General features: G+C 42.0%; 2 protein-coding genes across 2 annotated transcripts; both read right to left on the bottom strand.

The window, feature by feature from the left end:
- Positions 1–3712: 3712 nt before the first annotated feature.
- LOC140547751 (uncharacterized) lies at positions 3713–6246 on the bottom strand. The gene is made up of 5 exons (XM_072670887.1): positions 6138–6246; positions 5806–6045; positions 4920–4998; positions 4754–4802; positions 3713–3937 (listed from the first exon to the last, which is right to left on the bottom strand). The coding sequence occupies exons 1-5, from the start codon at positions 6244–6246 to the stop codon at positions 3713–3715; spliced, it is 702 nt and encodes a 233-aa protein (XP_072526988.1).
- An 8718-nt stretch (positions 6247–14964) lies between these two features.
- Positions 14965–21510, bottom strand: LOC140547752 (sialoadhesin-like). Its single transcript, XM_072670888.1, has 9 exons — positions 21453–21510; positions 19678–19848; positions 18268–18615; positions 18160–18175; positions 17726–17738; positions 17120–17309; positions 16759–17028; positions 15129–15222; positions 14965–15037 (listed from the first exon to the last, which is right to left on the bottom strand). The coding sequence occupies exons 1-9, from the start codon at positions 21508–21510 to the stop codon at positions 14965–14967; spliced, it is 1233 nt and encodes a 410-aa protein (XP_072526989.1).
- Positions 21511–22197: the final 687 nt, after the last annotated feature.

Here is a 22197-nt window from a genome sequence, read left to right on the forward strand (position 1 = left end):
CTGCGTGCTCCAGGTCCTTGGAACACGTGCAGCAGCAGCAATATCCCTTCTCTGTGTTGTCGCAGTCCTTGGCTCTGTTTCTCCTGTAGGCACCACTCATACCACCCTTCAGACGTCTGGTTCCCATCACCTCCACTGTGAACAGTTCTGACTCTGTAAGTTTCTCTAGAACAGAGCATTTCACACCAAACCACTCTGAATGACTTTACTTACCTCTCAACCATTTAATTCTGGAGGAAACAGCAACATCTAATAAACTCTAATGAAACTACATCAGTCTCTCTCTCATCAATAGAATAGAACAGTCTTGAAAGAACAGTTCAGTCAAAAAACAGTTTTCCCTTGAAGCCCAAAAGTACGTATATAATTCTCTTCAGTTTCCAGCAGCAAAAAAGGAAATTAGATCAGATCATTTTGGAGAAACAGAAATCATTCCTATTTACTATGAGCTTTTATTGCTAATCACATGATCAATAATAAAGAGAACCGGTTACTTGAGCCATATCTCAAATGACTCTCTGCTCCCTATGTAGTGCACTATGTAGTCATGAAGTTACGGCTTCTACACCCAAGTAGTGTGTTATAGGTCTAATAGAAAGGCCTTTATATTCAGCTATAGGTTGTGTGACTCTCTGTTTAACATTTAGACACTACTTGAGTGTAGAAGCCACAGTTTCTTGACTTATGTAGTGACTATATAGGAACAGAGCTGTTAGAGTGAACAGGTAGAGATGTCTGTATCTGAAGACTGGTACACAGTAGAACACACACACACACACACACACACACACACACACACACACACACACACACCAGGGGAGAGTGAGGTCCAACACAGCTTCATCAGATGGACAGACAGTAACACTGACCTGTAGCAGCACCTGCACTCTGCCCAACAACCCCACTTACATCTGGAACAAGAACGGACAGCCTGTAACTAACAAACCCAGCAGAGACAATAAGCTGTACCTGAACTCAGCGAGCAGTGAGGATGCTCTCCAGTATTCCTGTGCTTTAGGAGGTAACAGATTATTATTATGATCTATTTGCTAATGAGCATCTCCCAAATAACATGCCCATGTGGGGCCTGTTTGGGTAGTCCAACTGGGAACCAGAAGGTTTTTGCCATGTGCCCCATCTAGGTGGACACTGGCACATGGGGTCTAGATGGGACGTAATAGGGATTGCAATGATGGGGCTTATTTAAGAAGCCCAACTATTGTCCCAGTGACAACACGTACAAACCCGCTCATAGCTCATCATGCACATTTGGAACCCAACATGCCTTATGCAGCTCGCATGCTAGACCATAGCAATGCTGCTACAGCTCAGCACATCACTCAGAAAAAAGAAAGAAAGAAAAAAAAAATCTTATCCCTATCTTTAATTTCATCAACTAGACCAGGGCCGTGTCTGACCAAATACCTGGTCTTTTTGCCAGCTTTGCCATGAAGTTCTGCTGTCACATAGTGGTCCCTACAGGGAACTACAGTCAGTTTGAGAATTACAAAATGATTCTTTTCTGTCTACTTCTTTGTGAATGATTCTCATACACAAGGCGGGTTCTCGTTAGTAAAGATACTAATAAAGATGGTTCTCCATAGAAGCTACTCATCACGGCAGCTCTGTGGATGTGGTATGTGAAGTGTGAACTGACTTACCTGTAAGTAATGTAATTATGGCATTAAAACATGATATCTAATTTGGCCCCTGTTCTCATTGTTGGTTCCTCAGGAGGAGAAAGTCTAAAGATAAACAGATACTGTAAGACTCATGGTATAAAATCTCAAATAAAATCTCATGGTTTCATTACTGAATCTAGTATATTCCACTTTTTGTAAACCACCCATGTAATTATGCTAACTTTCATAAAGAATATGCTAGGTATATGTTCATGTTTCCTGACCATTTTTTCAGATCTGTTTTTTGTACACTGATTTTTGAGTGTTCATTCAGATTAAAGTTTTAATGAGTTTCTTTAATACAGCAAACAGGTATTAGGGGAATCTTCCTTGTTGGCACTGTTGTAGTTTAATGTTTGTAAGCTAACGTTAAATCGTCTCCGATAGGGAACAATCATTATTTACTAACAACATTTGAGAGATATTAATGGGACAAGTGATTTCCAAGACCTGGTCTCTACAACAGAGTGAGGTCAGCTTGTAAAGATTTAAAGGACCATCCCATCTTACGCTGGATACAGACTGCTCAAAGACAACTTTGAGCACTATAGGCCCACAGCAGGAATGAAAGCATGGGATAGGGGTCTATCAGAATTGGGGCAGGAATTCGTCTGGGACGTGCAATATGGGACAATGTTCTGGGTGCGTCAAAAACCCTGAGTCATCAGTATATACACTTGACATTTTATCACAGAGCACACACAGAGGAATTAGAGATTAAATGGGACTTGCTCCAGATCCATGTTGCAAATTAAGCTCCCATGGAGCCACTGGCACTGGTCTTTAATACACATGGTATGGGAATGTCCAGGTTATCAGTATTCGTGGAAAACTGACTAGGATACAGGGGTTGAGGGAGGGGGCAGGATGGTGGGATTAACATTTACAAGGTAATTGTTGCAGAAAATGTTTATTATTGACACTACAATAAAAAATTTCATAAACTTAATTAAAATAAAGCCAATCACTAGCCGATGCATAAATCAAAACAAAATAATGAAAGTTCTTGTAGTTGCTGATGAAATACAGAATGGAAGATGTTATAAAATATTTTCATTTTCATTTATATACAAACTATATAGTTACAGATAAACATGAACCTATTGGCACCATGCTGCCTAATGCCAGGCTTGGGCTAGAGGGGTGTAAAGCCCAGCATTGAGCTGTGGAGCAGTGGAAATGTGATTTCTGGAATGATGGATGAAGGAGAAATAAGCAGGTGTCCCGATACTGTTGTCTATATAGTGTATATGATCCAAGTAATGAAATCCTCTAAATCAATAACACCAGACTATAGAGCAGTGTTCTTATGAAGGGGACAACCCTAAGATCATCAAAAGCATTTAGATAAAGTTTTAAGACTGATAAAAAGAACACAACACAGGTCCCCCCTCTTCATGGAGCCCCGCTGATGACATATCGCATAAATAAGTTCTGGCCATGACTTAGTAAGGCGTGGGAACAAGATCCTGAATTTTGTGGCTTTGACTTAATAAGGCACAAGAACCGAGTCATTAAGTCGTGGTCAAAAATGAGTAAGGCGTGGGACCAAGTTCCTAAGTTGTGGCCACGATTTGGGAATGAGATCCAAAGTCATTTAAACAAGATAATTAAATCACACAAATAACACAACTTATAAAGGCATGGGAGAAGATCCCAAGTCGACTTAGGATCTCGTTCCCATGTCTTATCAAGCTGTGGCCACAACTTAGGATATTGTTTCCAAGGTTTACTAATTCATGGTCACTTTTTAATTATCTTGGTTCCATACCTTACTAAGTTGTGGCCACAATTTAATTATTTTGTTCCCACAATATTTCAAGTGGTTGCTGTGACTTTGTAAGGCATGGGAATGAGATCCTAAGTCATGGCCACAACGTAGTAAGACGAGCTCCTGTCTGCATGTCTTCATAAGTCATGGCTACGACATAGGGGGCGCAATTAGCACAGAAACTTGTTTTGTGCTCTTTACTGAAAATCACCACACCAGCAGGATCTCATAAACGCATTGTTTCTGCTTACCAACAAGCTCATGTTTTAACCAGCTTCACTGTGCTGTACTCAACTTCCTCTTCTCGTTTAAGAGTGCTTGGCTGTTGGACAGGGGAGTAGAGAGGCCCCTCCTGGGTGTGAGGCCAATTAAAATGAACAATGGAGTACTGAACCTCATCCTGATCATCTGAGGCTGCTGTCATTGTTGGGGCAGAGGTCAAGGCCAGGTCTGAGACGGTCTCATACACAGGAGCAGAAGCTTGCTGAGAAAGACAGAGAGAGAGGGTCTTAATTATGCATACAGCACGCCTAATATTTAGATAGATGTCCCCTTAACCAGATGCTTTTGGTACCCATTAACAAGCTTCTGGGAGAATTCTGGCTAGACGTTTGACCATTCTTCTAGGCAGAATTGGTAGAGTTTGATTACACCCGACGTTTAGTCCAAATCCACACAGTTTTGAGAGTGCTGAGGTCAGGACTTTGGGAAGGCCCTTTCAAAAATGTAATGTTAGGCTGCTTTATCCATTCAACAACCACCTCAGATCTGGTTGATGGTTTGAGATTATGCAATGTATCAGTTTCACTGGCAGAGCATAATGCTACCACCACCATGCTTAACAGGTGGTACCGTGCTCTCTGGATTTAATGTCTCACCTTTATGCCTCCAAACATCTTTGTCTTATCAAAACCTCACAGTCGTATTGTGAGAGACGGTGTAATCATGTTTCAGGGGAAAGCAAAAATAGTGTGAAGAGTCTCAAAACAGCGTTTTCTGCCTGGTTCTGGAACTGAACCCTGATTTCCAGCATGCTGGGAAATGCTTTGATCCACTACACTATTCAGGTGCTAGCAATCAGTGAGTGAAGTTAAGGTGAAATCTTCACAAGGAGGCATCTAAAAGTGATGGTGCTTGTGGAGCTCAAACTGATCCAATAGTCAGTCGTGCCTCACAGACTGACTCACAAAGAGAGCAACAGTGAAGTCTGAGGGCAAAAGGGAAAGGGCCCAGTACTTTCCAAGGTCTATCTGTGGACATGTCTAAAAAGAGAGAACACGCAATTGATCTTTTGACTCACAGTTCCTCTGTTTTCCTCACTCTTACTGCTGGAAGCTGTAGCTCGTCTTCTGTTGGAGTTTACAAAAAAAAAAGATCACCATCTTTGGATTAACATCTCCAGTGTTAATTAAACCCATGTAGTCTTTATATGACACTCTGCAAGAAACATGGTTTCTGATTCTCACCTCAACAGAAAGACCATAAGCAGAACCAGTAGAAGAACCACAGCGACCCCAGATGCTGCGTATATCACTGTTGAGTAATCTGTATCAGTGCAGAGACATGAGCAGATTACATAAATGTAAGAGACCTCTGCTTTGTGACATGGTGCATCATCAAGCTGGAAGTAGTCAATGAGTAGAAGATGGGAAATGGTGGCCATGAATGGAGGCACATAGTCAGCAACAATACTCAAATAAGCTGTGGCCTTCAAGCAATGATTGATTGGTATTAACAAGCCAAAAGAGCGCCAAGAAAACATCTCCCACACGAATACACCACCGCCTCCACCAGCCTGGACTGCTGACACAAAGCAGGTTGGGTCCATGGATTCATGCAGTTTGAGCCAAATTCAGATCCTACCATCTGTGAGCCTCAGCAGAAATCCAGATTCATCAGACCAGGCTACATTTGTGTTGGTAAGTCTGTGCTGAGCCACTGCGCCTCAGCTTTCTGTCCTTGGCTGACAGAAGTGGATCCTGATGTGATGTGGTCTTCTGCTGTTGTAGCTCATCCGCCTCGAGGTAGGATGTGGTGTTGTGCATTCGGAGAAGAAAATGTAGCCTTTCTGCCTGCTCTAACCAATCTGTTCATTCTCTGTAGACGTCTCTCAACTACAAGGTGTTGAAGTCTACAGAACTACTGTTCACTGAGTGCGTTTTCCTTCTTTCACCATACTGAGCAAACCATAGAGACTGTTTAATTATTTGTATTAAATAATTAATACAAAGAGGAAGGAGGAAGCAAGAAGAGATGCTGCTCATCTCATCAAGCAGACTGAAACCTAGCCTGACAGAAAAGAATAGAAAGGAAACAATGAATAGAAAGTGATGAATTAAGTGAATCACCCACCTGATGATGGAAACGACCATTCTGAAGAGTTGTATGATCCAAGTGCATTCTCTGCTTTACAGTAGAAACGTCCAACTTCTCCTGCTGTTAAAGTTAAACTGCTGCTGTTCCCAACCACTGTGACAGCACTGCCTGTCGTCTTGTACCAGATGTAAGTGTGGTACTTAGGCAGAGTGCAGGTGCTGCTGCAGGTCAGGTTCTTTCCTCCACTCTCTGTGTCTGACACTGTAACCTTCAGATCTGCAAGAGTTTAAACAAGGTTTGTTGTTCTTATAATTTACAGAATATTAATAATTAAATAACTACATTTATTTAATAGAGTGCAGCTCTACCTGTGACAGTCAGAGTGACTCCAGGTTGTCCAGTGTGTTTACCTCCATCAGTGTAGAATCTGAATCTATAGGTCTGAGCGTCTCTCTCTCTCAGGTCAGTGATTATCATACTACAGTGATTCTGGGAGCTCTGTCTGCTCTGCACTCTTCCCTGATACTCCTCATCCTCTCTCACATCCACAGGTTCAGCACCACTCTGCTCTTTATTGAACCACACTGATTTAGTGACCTTCTGATTATCAGGGTAGGTGTAGTAACAGTTTATGGATGCTGATGAGCCAATCAGAGCGCAGATAGCTTTGGGGTAGTAAGTGACACTCCAGCAGCTCTTCTGATCTGAATCAGCAGAAATACCTGAAACACACAAACTAACTTATTAGAAAAATAAAAAATACCTGAAACTGAAAACACTGAAAACACCTGCAGTTACAGTCTGTGGTACAGCAGTAGATCCTCACTGTCTTAACACAACCATCATCTCCAAAATGATAACTGTACAGGAGGAGGTAGAATTATTTAATTTACACTGAAAACCATTAATGCAAGAAGATAAAATGAGATTATATGATACATGGTTTTGATTAGAGAGTGATTATTTGGTATTTCCTAACTGTGTGGGAAGGTCATCAGTAACCTGCTGCTCTGTCTCGTTTCAAGTCTGACTGAAATTAAGCAGCTCTTATTCAAGCAGGTTTGAGTATTGAATATAAAATCGTTCCCTCTTTAAAATCTGAGAGAAGAGAGCAGAATTATGACTGTTTTCATGTCATTTTCTAGAAGAGAAACTCTGCTTGAAATGAACTCTCTAACCTGGGATAAAGTTAGGTGTGAGACAGACTTACACACTGGAGAGGAGCGATGCCAGCTTCCTGACACCCTACAGTAGTAGCTCCCCTCATCAGATGGACTGGTCTGGAGCACAATGGAGGAATCTGCTGTGTATGTCTTGAATTCTCCATTCCTGAACCAGAAGTAGGAAAGACTCTTATTGAGCCTGCAGGTGGAGCTACAGGTCAATTTCACCTCTCTCTGTCCCTCAGTCCGAGTATCCACCTTCACCTGCAAATCTACACACACACACCGACACAGACAGACACACCATATACTAAAATTCTGTCAATCGCATTCCACAGAGACTGTGAGTGTATGTACTGGTACCTGTAACAGTGAGCTGAACTCCAGATGAGGCTGATATCCAGTCACTGCTTGATGTTCTAAATCTGAAGTTATAAACTCCAGAGTGTCTCACTCTCACATCCCTCACTGTCAGCTCACACTCATTCTGCTCTGTTCTTACAGACACTCCTCCTTCAGTGGAGCTCAGGACTCGTTCTTCTCCATCAGAGCTGTGGATCCACTCTCTCTCTCTGATACAGGAGGAATCAGGTGTTGTAAATTTGCAGGAGATTTTTACTGTAGATCCAGTAACAGCACAGAGACTCTGAGAGGAGAGAGTTACACTGTGCTGAGCATCAACTCCTGCAACACACACACACACACACACACACACACACACACACACACACACACACACACACACACACACACAACATGAAATGATATCTCTCACGGTCTAACTGACTGATTAACCACAGTGTTAGGTACTGCTGCTGTTACTATGGGCAACACCATGACGTGTAGAGCTGACCGGTTGTGTAAAAACCACAGAGAAAGTGAGGAACCTCAGATTAAACCGTTTAACATAGAGCTTCACACAGTTTTGCTAGAATGAACATATCTGCTCTCTGTGTGAGATCTGCAGTTTGTGTACCTGAGTGAACAAGACCACTGACACCTCTCCAGTTCTATCAACAGCTTCTTTCTACAGTCAGTGACTCTTTGATAGATCATTAAACAGAAGTGCTGCTATTAATCCCTCACTACTGTCCTTGTTGTGTGTGTTTAAAAGCAATGTCTCCTAAACCCAGCAGTTAACTGCTGAGCTGAACTAGGTGTGATTGTGGAGGAAAGCTGAATCCTCTAGAACTGAACTCAGAGCTGGAATTCTATCAGTATCGTAATAAGATGTAAAAGTTTACCTGTCAGTAAGATGAGGATCACTGCTGCTGTAGCAGACATGGCAGCATCACCCCTCAAACACAGCTCTTAAAAGCCCAGAAAAGAACATGTTAAAAGTCAAATTGGAGCTGAAAATGATCAGAAATGAACCCTGACTAAAAGAAAAGAGCCAGCAGTCATGGTTCTACCTATGAGAAGTAACTGAGCTGATCACTGCTCTGCTCATGCTTATTCATCCTACACTGGTGAGCAGATATCTCATATTCTGACATCATAGTTTTTCCGTTTAGCTCACACACACTTCCACTTTCAGTCTGTTTAAAATGCAACAACATTTAAGTGTGATGAATATTATTCATGAATATATATATATATATATATATATATATATATATATATATATATATATGCTGATTAGCGGTTTAGCTCGTTAGGCTGCAGTATTTAAACCAGTCTAACATTTTGAACTACAGGTTTGATTTATTAGATGAGAAGAACCTCATGAATCTCATTGTAACGCACTCACATTCTCACTCCCTCAGTCTGGATTAAAAGGACTTTCTCCACAAGGGGGCGCTGCTAAATGCTTTTGATGCATCACATCAATGACACTGTGTGTCCTCACATGCATACTTTACATGACATTATTTCTATAGTGTTGTCTGTAGTTTAATATAGTAGAGTATAGGTTTGGGGGTCTCTGTTGTAGTGACAGGAAGCTTGTTTTCTTTTTCTGAACCAGTTCATTTGAACTCCTTTACAGTAGAATTACAAACGCCCAGCTCTACAGAACCCCTATAGGGTGTTAGTTCTCTACAGTGTGTTGGGCTTCAGTGTGGTGCTGTTCTGTAGAATTATTCTATAATAACCTGAATAATAAATTTACCTATAGTGCAATTTATTTATTTTCCTATAGTGCTGTTAACCCACTAAATCTGTAACTTGAGCCACATTTGACTAATGCAGAGTAAATCAACTTCATACAGCGTCTCGTACTGTTTTACATACAGCCAATTTGCTAACACAGGATGGCTATAGGCATTTGTGTGGACCATAAGCCTCCAGTAGGTAGATGCTTGATTCAAGACACTGGAAAGGACAAATGCGATTTTGTGATTGACAGCAGGACGAGATCCTGACCTATTTACATAATTACACTACATTAATATATAAAACAGAGATGATTCAGACATAATTAAAAACTACTTACATCCTTGTGTAAGGGTCTCTTACAGCCATCAAAACTAGTGTGCAGTGCAGAGTGTGGCAACAGGACGTGTGTGTGTGTGTGCATGTGTGTGCATGTATGTGTGTGTGGGTTTCCTTCCCTTTTTCTTTGCATTCAGTTAAAATTAACAGTCAGCAAGGAGGCACTTACTCCTTATATACTTACTTATACTGGCTGCCACATGACAGTTCTGTAGGCTTCATGCAGATAGACATATACACTACATACACTTCTTTAACTTCTGTATAGTTCTACATCTCGCACACAAACTACATCACCCATGCTGGTTTGCTGAAAGAGGAACATGAGGGTTACAGTGGTGAGAAATCTACTAGTAGAGTTTAGATGTGCTGCACACATTGAAATTTGTACTCCACTTTCAACCCATCTGTGCAGCGAACACACACACTAGGGAAGAGTGCCCGGAGCGGCGGGCGGCCCTAGCTGCAGCACACGGGGAGCAGTTGAGGGTTGAATGCCTTGCTCAAGGGCACTTCAGTCAGGTCCTGTCGGTTCAGGGGATTGAACTGGCGACCCTCCAGTCATAAGGCCTGTTCCTCTTACCTTCAGGCCTCATTTCAGGCTTATCAGGACTCATTCAGTATGAGGTCATTCTCTAGTATAACATGAGACACTTTTGGTCTTCTTTACCTCACAGTGAATTTCCACTGTTTTCTGTGGATTTGAAGGTCAGTATCTCCACATAGAAACTGTTAAACTGGTACATTATTCAAAACAGGCCTGGCCTTTCATATTCAGACTGACTAATGAAGACGTGCCTCAGGTAAAAGTGGCTTTATATGTGGGATCGAAATCCGATACATATTTGATATGCTGCAATGAGACTCAGTCTGACCAGCTGCTCTCCTCACTGAGGAGAAGGAAAATGAGCAGTGAGGGAGGTAACAGAGCTCATTAATATTTGGGTGTCTCTGTTAATCTAAATTAGGCCAATATTGCAACCGCTCCATTATTCTCCAATATTCTCCAACGCAGCAGTGAGAAGATGCACTGCACTGCATCTGGAGAAGCTCTCTTACAAGTTGGGGGCTTCTCATGTGCTGACCAGCAAGAAGGAATTCACCAGCAGGTTCCTGACCGCCGTCGGCAAACTGGCCCTGGACTCCGCACAGGAAGTGAGGTAAGCAGTTGCTTGTTTTTACACCTATTGGGTCAGAACTGAACCCATCAGCATGTTTTCTTCACCAGTCAGCACTGAAAATGACCTTTTATCATTCTTCCTACACAGACCCCATGCTTGAAACACCCTGAGATTTCTGGGGAGCCACGAGGACTGTGTAAAGACTGTGTGTGAGAAGATTTGAACTGAACACTGGAGTAGTGAACGTCATTCTGATCTCTGTCTGTTTGGGGTCAGAGGTCATGCTTAGGACTGAAACAGAGAGAGAGATGATGTTTACAGTCTCTCCAATCTAATATATTCAAGATCAAAGTTATTTAGCATTCACAAGGTCTGGATTTAGACCAAAAACAGCACTTAAAATGGCATTACTAAGAGTCACAAATTAGATAAGATAATCCTTTATTAGTCCCACAGTAGGGAAATTCTCAGATGATGATCTACTTACTTCACAGGATAGGGGCTGCACTACTCTTCTTGTGCTGCTTGACCTTCCAAGATAATTTCACATTCATAAGCAGAGAAGCTACTGTTCCTTAAACAAAAAACAGGAATTCTACCACAAACAACACTGTAAAACTATCAGTAGACACAGGCTTCAACATCTACAACTTCCTGCCTCAAGTAAAATGCTGTGAGGGCTGTTAAAGATCACCTGTCCAGTTGGACCAGCTGGTGTTTTTGGTAACTATAGATATTCTTCTGTTAACAGCTGAAAGAGAAATTTACCAGTAGCTTCATTGTAGGGAGTGTGTATCTGTTCCAACTGCAGGTCAACTTGCACTGTTAAGATTAGTATATAGTACATGTTAGGAGATAAATATGCTTAATATTGTTGCTAACATACACAAATTTACCACAGCAGTGCTGTTTTAATCTCTGATAAACTCTTTTTGAATACTACTGATGAGTAATATTTCTGTCCACATATCAGTACATCAGCTATTTCTCAATTTCTCAATGATCTGTACATTCAGAAATGTGTATCAGCAGTTTTAGTGTAACCTTTTTACCTGTTGCTGTAGCAGAAGAACTTGTTTTAGGATACATTTAAGTTTTTTAACATTAGGTTTTACTTGTGGGATTCTGTGTGTCAGCATTTGTAAACGAGACAAGAAAGATCCAGAATTTTAGTATTGGGTCAGCTTGTGTGTACAGACAATGTAAGCATAGTAGAAACATGTAAACTGACTGCATATTCTGTAAAAAACAGCATCAGTTGCGTTAAAGGTTCAGTCCACAGCAGACACATGCTGTGCTAAGTGTATTCAGAGTTTTGAAATGGTGACAACAGACTGGACAAAAGGCTGTTATCCAGAGTGTGTATGAAGTGTGGGTCTTACCTCCTTGAAGAGGCAGACGTCATGTAGCTCAGGCAGAAGAACCTCGGCATGGTGTTCCGCCAGAGTGCGCACCACTTTCAGCCCCTCCATCTTCCTCTCCCTGTTTCAAAAGCAAGACATTAGAATGAGGTGAATACGTCTGGAAGGTGGTGTTATTACAGTAGGAATGATAAAGACTGATTCAGTCAATACACTGAACATTTAACAACAGAGGAGCAGCAGCTCCACCTGGCTCTCTGTCCTCCTCTCCTGGCTAAGCCCAGTCTCAGTTTGGGCAGCTCTGTTTTTCAGGCTACACGTCAGCTTTAACTGGACACATCCTCTGCCTACCTAGGCCTACCCACCTGGGGATCTTGGAGGGGCAGGTGTGTGGAGCAAGGGGCGTGAAAGAAGTTCTCATAGGCCCTGTTTCCATCATGAACCTTATTGTTCAGACCTATCAGTGATGAAAAGCTGCTGGATTTGGCAGCAGCAGGTGGGGAGACAGGGGTCTTCTTCAACCTTGAAGGGAGAGCTTTCCTCACTACCCCTATCTTTGGGGCATGAACTTGGCCTTAACCTTATTGGAGGAACTACAGGGTGGTGAAGGGTCACCCACACTGATGCCAGTTTGGTTTTATGGCTGATCATGACCATGGATCAAGCCACAGATCCGTCTGAAAATGGCATCCTGAACTAATGTCTGACATTTGGGCCATTAATCATGAGGCTCATTTTCCCCCCCATGTACTCCTGCCGCTTCCTCCTGATTCTCCCCCGAAGGGAACCCAACCAAACAACATTCAGATTAGACAAATTACAAACAGTTCACTTCTATGTCAGACTGGTCAAACACCATGATGTCAGGCTTTTTCTTCTTTATGGTAGTATGTATTTGAGCAGCACAGGTAAAAAGTAGCAGAAATAATGTTTTGGTCATTTAGTGGAGCATTTCTACTGTATATCAGTTAGGAGCAGGACTTTATCAGCCACAGACACCTGAAACATCTCACAGTTTGGATCAAAGCAGACACCTTGTCCCGTTAGGAGCCAACTGCCCTTCATATAGTCCACCCTGCACTTCTCAAAATACAGCGAGTTACTGAGCTCTCCCTAACTGTCTAACATCACTCCAGTTTCTGTAAACATGGCAAATTCACTCAGGACTCAACAAAGTTGATGCTGGCTCATGTTTCAGAGTCCTGAGTTAAGCCATGTTAAACAAACCCATCATGCAGTCAGAGAACTAGTTAACACTATGGGCTCCTACCCACTTAGCCACCATGCTAACGCTCCCATTATGAAAGCCTCAGTTTAGGGTGGAGCTGCTAGCAGCATCGTTAGCTAAGGAGCTAACATTGTTTTAACTCTGAAATGATGTCGGGTTGAAAAAAATGCTGTTTGCTGTTTAGAACACAGTAAACTTACTTACCAGACAGTGTCAGCTCTTTAAAGCCGTTTTACAAAATGATCCATCAGCCAGCAGAACTTCCAGGAGCACAGCACAGCATAGAGGCGCGTATTTCTCCTCTGTAGAGCAGAATATTCACTGCATGTCTGCAGAGCTTTACACTCTCTTTAACTCCACCATTAGAGCAGCTTCACTCTCCACAGGGTTACATCTACTCCCTCTGGGTGGCTATATTGTCACTGATTTTTATGTGTCAGAAATGTTTATTGGAAGGTTTTGAGTTGAACAGATCTGAATAAATAAGTGAGATGGAAAAATGTGTTTTTCATTTATCTGCGTAAAGATTCTGCACAATAATAGTTGCCCAATAATTGTGCAAATAGAGACATTATCCCAAGAAAGCCAAAACCTCACTTTTACTTACTTAAACATTCATGTTTGAGGTTTATTAACATTTTGGATTAACAGAGAGCACTGTAGTTGGTTAGATACCAGCATGTCCTCAGAAACCAGTATCAGAAACCAGTATCAGAAACCAGTATCAGAAGCCAGTATCAGAAGCCAGTATCAGAAACCAGTATCAGAAGTCAGTATCAGAAGCCAGTATCAGAAACCAGTATCAGAAGCCAGTATCAGAAACCAGTATCAGAAGCCAGTATCAGAAGTCAGTTGAGCAACTCAAGCTGGTCTGAGGGGAACGAACAGAGAGGCTTCAGCTACAAACAGCAATTTCTATCTAAACCTCAGTGAACAAAGTTCACCTACTGTCAGAGTTATCAGACTGTAATACTCTGTAAGACTGTTTGTCAATATTATAACATCAAAACTATCAATATTATAAACAGGAGGCCATATGCTGCTGGCTAAGCTCTGCTGCGTCTTCTTGTTTTAGCCTGTAATGACAGCTTGATACAGCTGGTTTAAGAGTTTATGGAGGGGTACTTCTGGTCCTGTCCTCAATAATAGAAGCTGTGCAAGTTCATCATCCGACAACTCCTTAAAACCGGTCATGTGATTTTAAACAGTGAGAGAAGTGGGTGTTGATGGAGCAGCTGGATTGCTGCTCTGTAGGACGAGGAGGACAATGCTGCAATCATCGTCATCCTAATTGTATGAGCCTTTCGTTAAAAGTTCATTAGAGGAATGTCAGACGAAGCCGATCTGTAGCGAGTTACTTTTAGTTCTGCTGTCTTCAGAAAACCCCTGAGAAAACCCCTCTGATCTAAACTTTAGACCGGTGTTTTATTGTGTGATGTATGTTTGTGGATCTGACTGTAAGTCTGGTCATTGACTGCTTCAGCAACCAGAACCCTGTAGAAGAAGAGATGAAGAGACGTTCTAGATAAACATTAAGTACTAAAGCAGTGCAGAATGAGTGAAGCTGTAATGACAGGGTTTACTCACTGGGGGGCAGCAGTGTGTGTGCTGAAGTTCACAGCAGCATACAGTACATCCTGCTCTTCTGTGGGATCTAGAAAAGGTCTGGAAGTAGAGGCTGGAGATTCCCTGTGTGTGTGAGAAGGTCTGAACTGAACACTGGAGTAGTGAACGTCGTCCTGTTCACCTGAGTCCTCTCTCTGTGTGAGGTCAGAGGTCATGGCTAGGACTGAAATGTTACCATACACAGGAGGAGAGTCACACTGAGAGAGAGAGAGAGAGAGAGAGAGAGAGAGAGAGGTTTGAAAATAGGCTACATTTGATGATGTTTAGTCTCTCCTCTCTAATATATTCACCTGTTCACTCTCCTCAGTGCTCTTGTGCTCTTCAGACTTTCTCCTCCTGAGAGACAGTCAGCAGTGTTGACAGAAGTTAAAGCTTTCATTTAATGAAATTCATGTTCACACGTTTATCTGATTAATAGTTTACATACCACAACCACAGAACTGCTGTGATGAGTATCAGAGCCACCAAGACCACCATCACTCCCACTGTGACCAGCTTTGGCACTGAGCTCACCTCTGGACCTTCAGAAATAAACCATGAACCACATCATAAATTACAGAGAAGAAAAAAATCAAAAAGGAAATTATTTCATAAAAATCTTCACTCTGACCCTGAAACTGCTAGTTTATGACTTCTAAGACCAAAGACCAAGGCTTCACTATAAATGTGTTCACAGCTGTTATGTGCATTTTATCAATGTGAATAAAGCCCTCTATCTATCTACCTAAATCAAGGAGTTAAATATTTCACCCATACTGTTTTTTATGCCTTTATTGTGTATTTAGATTTTATTAAAAGAGCAATAAGTCACACAGTGAGATTCGGGTGGACTTTATTATACAGTCAGTAATGGGTCAGTAGTTTCCTCTCCTTCAGTAATTCTCACATTTAAATATTTGACAGAAGTGCTAACATATACAGTTATGATCCACAGCTGTGTAGTTTACATACACTCAGCATGTTTTATCTAATATTAGGTCAGATGTCCCTTAGCAAGTTGCACCATGACCAGACGCTTTGGGTAGCCATCAACAAGCCTCTAGCAGAATTCTGCGTGGATATTTGACTTCTCTTATCAGAATTGAACCCAAGGTTAAGGTCAGAGTCTGCTTTATCAATTACACTAATGTGTTTGGGCTCAGCGTCAAGTTTCAACCGTCTTGCTGAAGAGTTCTGGGGTAGTCTGCCTTTGTCATTATTCCATTCACTTTTTGCAATATACCAGTGCTATACTTGCAGAAAAAATGTCTGAGAATGATGCTCTGGTGTTTAACGGCTCAGCTTTACTTCTCCAAACAAGCTTCTGGTCACTGTGAACAATCAACTCCAGAAGGCTTTTCTTTTGTCTGTGTGGTTCAGCTGCAAAGAGCTTTAAAGGTGTTGATTTAGGAGCAGGGCCTTCTTTTGTGGACTGCAACCTTTAAGTCCAATGTAAAACCTGCTGTTCCAGCAACTTCCAGTTAATGGCAGGCCTGTGCCTTGATGGTTCTTATGTTGTTTCTGACCATCTGAACCGTTTTCGTCTTAGCTGATGGTGACAGTTTGGGTCTTCTTACAGACCCTAGTGACGACACCTTCCAATAAGCTGTTCTTACCTATAATTGTTTAAACTGATGATCTCTGAATCTGCACTTGTGTAAGTCTACATAAGATCTTTCTCAGATCTGCACTGAGCTCCTTGGACTTACACACCCATGTACTGTGTGTTGGCCAAATCAATGACTGCTTTCAACCAAACCCTGGAGACAGAAGCTACCAGCTGTAGACAATCATGATCACCAACAGGAAGTTAAGAGGTATTGGTTTAGGCAAATTAAAAGACATTTAACACCAAATAATTCATAAGCCAATGACCCTGTGTTGATAAAAAAAATAAAGCAGGTGGACAAATAAAAAAACATATTTTCTACTAAAGATGTTTGTCATGATATTCATGTCCATGATAAATGTGTGTAAAACATCCCACTACAACTATACAGTATATCAGCCATGTTACAAAATCCCTAAATCAAAGAGAGGGTGTAATCCAAACTGATCATCATTCTACAACTGCTTACGTTTCACATCCAGATGAACGGGTGTAGAGCTGTGATGTCCTAGCTGGTTGTGAGCGGTGCAGTAGTAGAGTCCGCTGTGCTGGGAGCTGATGTTGGTGATGCTGTAATTCTGGCCTGTTGTCAGCGGTGTGTCTGCAGCTGCTCTCTGCTTAAACCAGGAGTAGGAGAGAACAGGAGGGTCTGCATCACTGCTGCAGCTCAGAGTCACTGACTCTCCCTCCTCTCTCTCTCCAGAGGGAAGCAGCACTGCTCTGGTGTTTCTGGGAGAGTCTGGTTGGAAAGTTGGTAAACAATCATGTTTCACTTATTAGTAGAATGATAGAAGATTAGATTATTAGTGAGCGTAGAAATGTCCACTCACACACTGGAGGAGAGAGGAGGCTCTCATGGCCTTCAACAGCACAGCTGTAGTTGACCGCTCCACTGACCACAGCTACAGAGCAGGAGGCAGATCTGCAGTGAGACTCACTCTGTCCGTTCTTGTACCAGATGTAAGTGGGGTTATTGGGCAGAGTGCAGGTGCTGCTGCAGATCAGTGTTACTGTCTGTTCCTCTGCAGCAGTTTCCACTTTCACCTGCAGGCCTGTGACAGACTCCCATCAATGTCTTTACAGCTCAGACACAGATTAACACTGAGAGACAAACATAACACACGGCTCCTACCTGTGACAGAGAGAGAGACACCAGCAGAGCTGTGTGTGTGTTTCCAGTAGGGGGCTTTAAATCGGAGGAGATATTCTGCTGCGTTGCTCTGTGTGAGATGGTTCAGTCTCAGTGTGATCATATTCGCTCTCTCACTGAAAAACTCCACTCGGCCATCTACAGGACTCAGCTCTCTGTCCTGTGTGTGGAGTCTGATGTACCAGGCAGGCTGGGGGTCAGGCTGCTGACGAGGGAAGGTGTAGTATCCGTGGATGTCCACTGATAAGCCAATCAGAGTGCAGATAGTCTGGGTGGAGTAAGAGACACTCCAGCAGCTGCTCTGGTTTAAAAAACCTGAAAGAAACAAAAGGAAATTATAAATCAATCAGATTTACAATCATAAACAAACCCCAAACACCAAACCACCTCCAGTACAAACTGAATTCTAACAGACATGCTAAAACATCAGCGTCTCATATCTACTGGATATCACTGAATATGAGTTTACTGTAATCAGACAGAAGGAGGGAGAAGTTTACAGTGAGGTTCTTACAGACAGCAGGAGAGCGGAGCTTCTCATATCCTCTTACAGCGCAGGAGTAGCTGCCTGCATCCACAGTATTGTCATGCACATATAGCCATCTGTTGTACCTGTTAGATAAAGGCTGTCCGTTCTTGTACCAGATGTAAGTGGGGTGGTCAGGCAGAGTGCAGGTGCTGCTACAGGTCAGCTTTTTTCCTCTACTCTCTGTGTTTGACACTGTAATCTTCAGATCTGCAGGAGAGTTTAAACAAGGTCTGGTGTTCTATTCATTTACAGAATATTCTTATAATAAACTAAACTTATTTAATAGAGTGTAGCTCTACCTGTGACAGACAGACTGACTCCAGGTCTGCCAGTATATTTGCCTCCTGGATCATCAGTGTAGAATCTGAATCTGTAGGTCTGAGCGTCTCCCTCTCTCAGGTCAGTGATTATCATGCTACAGTCATTCTGGGAGCTCTGTCTGTTCTGCACTCGGCCCTGATACTCCTCATCCTCTCTCAGATCCACAGGTTCAGCACCACTCTGCTCTTTAATGAACCACACTGATTTAGTCACCGTGTGTCCTCCAGGGTATTTATAAGAGCAGGAGAGATCAACTGATGATCCTTTCAGAGCGCACACACGTTTAGCAGTGTAAGTCACACCCCAGCACTGTTTACCCAGCACACCTGGAACATACACACACACACAATAAATGATACCAGTGACGAGCACTACACTCTGTGTAGGGTTGTCTGTCTGTCTGCTGTGAAGTGACTCCATTAGTTTAGATTCCATTATAAAGATTTGTTTATTAATACAGTAAAGGATAAACTACAGTCAGAAATGTTATGGTTTACTCCAAACTTCACTAACTGATCTGGGAAATGTAAAAGTCTTGATAAAGAGATGAACTGTGTTATTATGTATATATTTTATCATTTAGGGTAGTGGCTGAGGTAGTGTCTGAGGACAGCTTATGCAGCAGGAGCACAGTTCACTGATGTTACTGTTGTTGGGTACAGTAGATGAATACTGTGTGTACAGTACTGAGTGTAATTACACTATTTAAATAAAGAGAACATTTTTAGATCCAGTAGTTCTATTATGTTCATGTATTTGTTAGTGCAGTTATGATACAGGTGCAGTTGTTACAGTGTAGTGTTTTGTATTCACTCTCTTTCTGGGCAGCACTGTTGTCTGTAATAGCTCTGTTTAGGAACTACCCAGTTAGCCAAGCTACAGAGGTTGTGTTTACTACTTTTCAATAAAATAAATAAAGACAAAATGTGTTAATTAGCCAAACGTGTGTCCAAACTTTTGCATAAGACTGTGTACTGTTATAAATAATGTCTTCTTCACTTCCCTGTAATTCAAACACTGTTACAGAAGCAGTAGCTCTAGCGGAACATGTGCCTGTAGCTCCAGAGGCTGCTGATCATGATCACATTTATGTTTTCTGTTTTTTCATCTTTTATACGGTTTTATTGTTTGGGTAAATAAGTGTTTGGGCAAAATACATTTTTAAAGAAAGTGAGGGTCCCCTCCAAAAATCTGTTCATACACCCATAGTAGTGAAATGGGTGAAATGGTTTAAAAGCTCTTTCTTTACTCTGCAGATCACTGACAGAACATGAAGGAAAATAATAACTAGATTATAGATCATCATAGTTTTTACTGAAACTTACACACTGCAGCAGACCGTTTCCACTGACTGCTGATGTACACCTTACAATAGTAGCTGCCCTCACCAGATGGTCTGGTGGAGTCGAGCACAATGGAGGCATCATATCCAGAAGTCCGGTGCTGTCCGTTCCTGAACCAGTAGTAGTACAGGTTTGTACCGAGGCTGCAGGAGGAGCTACAGGTCAGTTTCACCTGCCTCTGTCCTACAGTCTGAGGATCCACCTTCACCTGCAAATCTACACATACGCACACACACATACATACACAAATTATATCTAAACATTTTTTTTAAATCACATGTAATGTGTAAACACAGAGACTCTGTGTGTGTGTGTGTACCTGTAACAGTGAGCTGAACTCCAGATGAGGCTGATATCCAGTCACTGCTTGATGTTCTAAATCTAAAGTTATAAACTCCAGAGTGTCTCACTCTCACATCCCTCACTGTCAGCTCACACTCATTCTGCTCTGTTCTTACAGACACTCCTCTTTCAGTGGAGCTCAGGACTCGTTCTTCTCCATCAGAGCTGTGGATCCACTCTCTCTCTCTGACACTGGAGGAATCAGGTGTTGTATATTTGCAGGAGATTTTTACTGTAGATCCAGTAACAGCACAGAGACTCTGAGAGGGGAGAGTTACACTGTGCTGAGCATCAACTCCTGCAACACACACACACACACACACACACACACACACACACACACACACACACACACACACACACACACACATTCAGATATGAGGGGGGAAACTCTTGTGCTCTGACTGGCAGAGTGACCACACAGTAATGTGTGAAGCTGGGTGGTGGTATGATCATGTGATAACCACAGAGCAACAGAACAGTGTAAAATAGTGGATGTGGAGCTCGACATGGGTTAGAATACAAACACCCATAATGTGCATTCCTGGATGATTGGTGCATTTCTGTTGAATATTTGGAAAGATCACATTTTTTAAAAAGTAAAAAAGGTAAAGGTAAAGGTGCACATATTTGTCACTGTACTATGTACAGCGAAATGTGTCCTCCGCATTTTACCCATCTGTAGTAGTGGTACTGAACACACATACACATATACACTAATGAACTAGGGGCAGTGAGCACACACACATCCAGAGAGGTGAGCAGCCAACTCCAGCCAACATCAACAGCTCAGATTGTGGCAGTCTGACCGAGGTGCATTTCTAACTGTAGTTTGGGCAGATTTGATGATGTACACATTTGGCAACAGTAATTAGGACTCTATCCTCTGTCCCATGCTGTTCTCCAGGACTCACAACTTACTTAGTTAAATATTTATGTTATGTTAGTTAACATATTTAAATAAATCACAATTTAAAATGTATTCCACCAATGAAAACTCAAATATCAGACATCCCCAAAACGCCACAGTGCTACAAACCAGTGCTTCTCAATCTAGAGGCACGAGAGGGTTGTCTAAAATGTACAGACACTAAAATATTTACAATCCTCTTGTCGGAGTGCTAAAAACAAAGCTGTGCTGGTATTAGAGTGTATGGTATGCTCTGTGGCTATTGTGTGAGCCCATATGGTGACAAAAACAGCCAATCAGAGCAGAGCTTAACAAATTATTCACAAGCCCTCCATAAAAGATTTTGTTATTCTGAGGCCAAAACACAGGATTGTGAATAGGTTTGTAAAACCACATCTGTCCCCAACCAAAGTCACATACTTACTATTTACACACCAAAGAACCACTTCAAATACTCCTGCTTTCTAATGCATTCTATTGCACCTTTAACCAGACTGGTGTGTTAATCTAAACACAGTTACTGTAGTAAAACACAAGCACATAAACACAGTAAAATGTAAAAGTTTACCTGCTAATAAGATGAGGATCACTGCTGCTGAAAAACCTCCTGACATCTGGTAAGACATGACCGCTGATACTCGAGGGTCTGATCAGTAGCCGATAGATTCAGAGAGTAGATTAGAGAAAATTTCACTAATAAAGAAGAAAAGAACAAACTCTGACTAAAATAAATGATCAAGCAGACTCACTCTTTTAGCTCCCAGCTGTAACTGAGTTCATCTCAGATTAGTGTGCTGTTACTCACCCTGTCCTCGTACCTTCTGATCTTACTAGTGAGCAAAGCAGGCTGAGACCCTGAAGACCTGTTTGTGCATGTGGTCATCACACCTCCTCTTTTAGCCACTTCCTGTTGTTCACTCAAGAATATAAATACATTCAAGTGCAATCAGCTTTTCTCTTATTGCATTTAAAGTAGGAGTTAGAAATTTCAGGCTTGACCTCGCCTGTGTCCAGCATCAGACGTACATCTGGACTTCAGTTCTCTGTCTCTGTGTTTAGGAGCTCTGGTCAGTCAGGTGTGAGATCAGTTCAGTATATAATCAGTAAGTGTGTATTAAAAAGCGCAGAAGTGTCTCTGTACAGAATCTGAACATTTTCAGTTCAAAATCAATAAAATCATGTAATCTGACCAGGGGTGCTCAAAGTTCTGCATGCAGCTGTACACTGACTCACTAATGTTGGTATCTTTGGTAACTGGTCCTGAAACAGGAAGTCAAAGAGTCAAGCAGGTGAGAGAGCATCTTATCTCTCAC

The sequence above is a fragment of the Salminus brasiliensis genome, chromosome 25 (assembly GCF_030463535.1).
Source record: "Salminus brasiliensis chromosome 25, fSalBra1.hap2, whole genome shotgun sequence".
In the NCBI taxonomy this organism is placed as follows: Eukaryota; Metazoa; Chordata; class Actinopteri; order Characiformes; family Bryconidae; genus Salminus; species Salminus brasiliensis.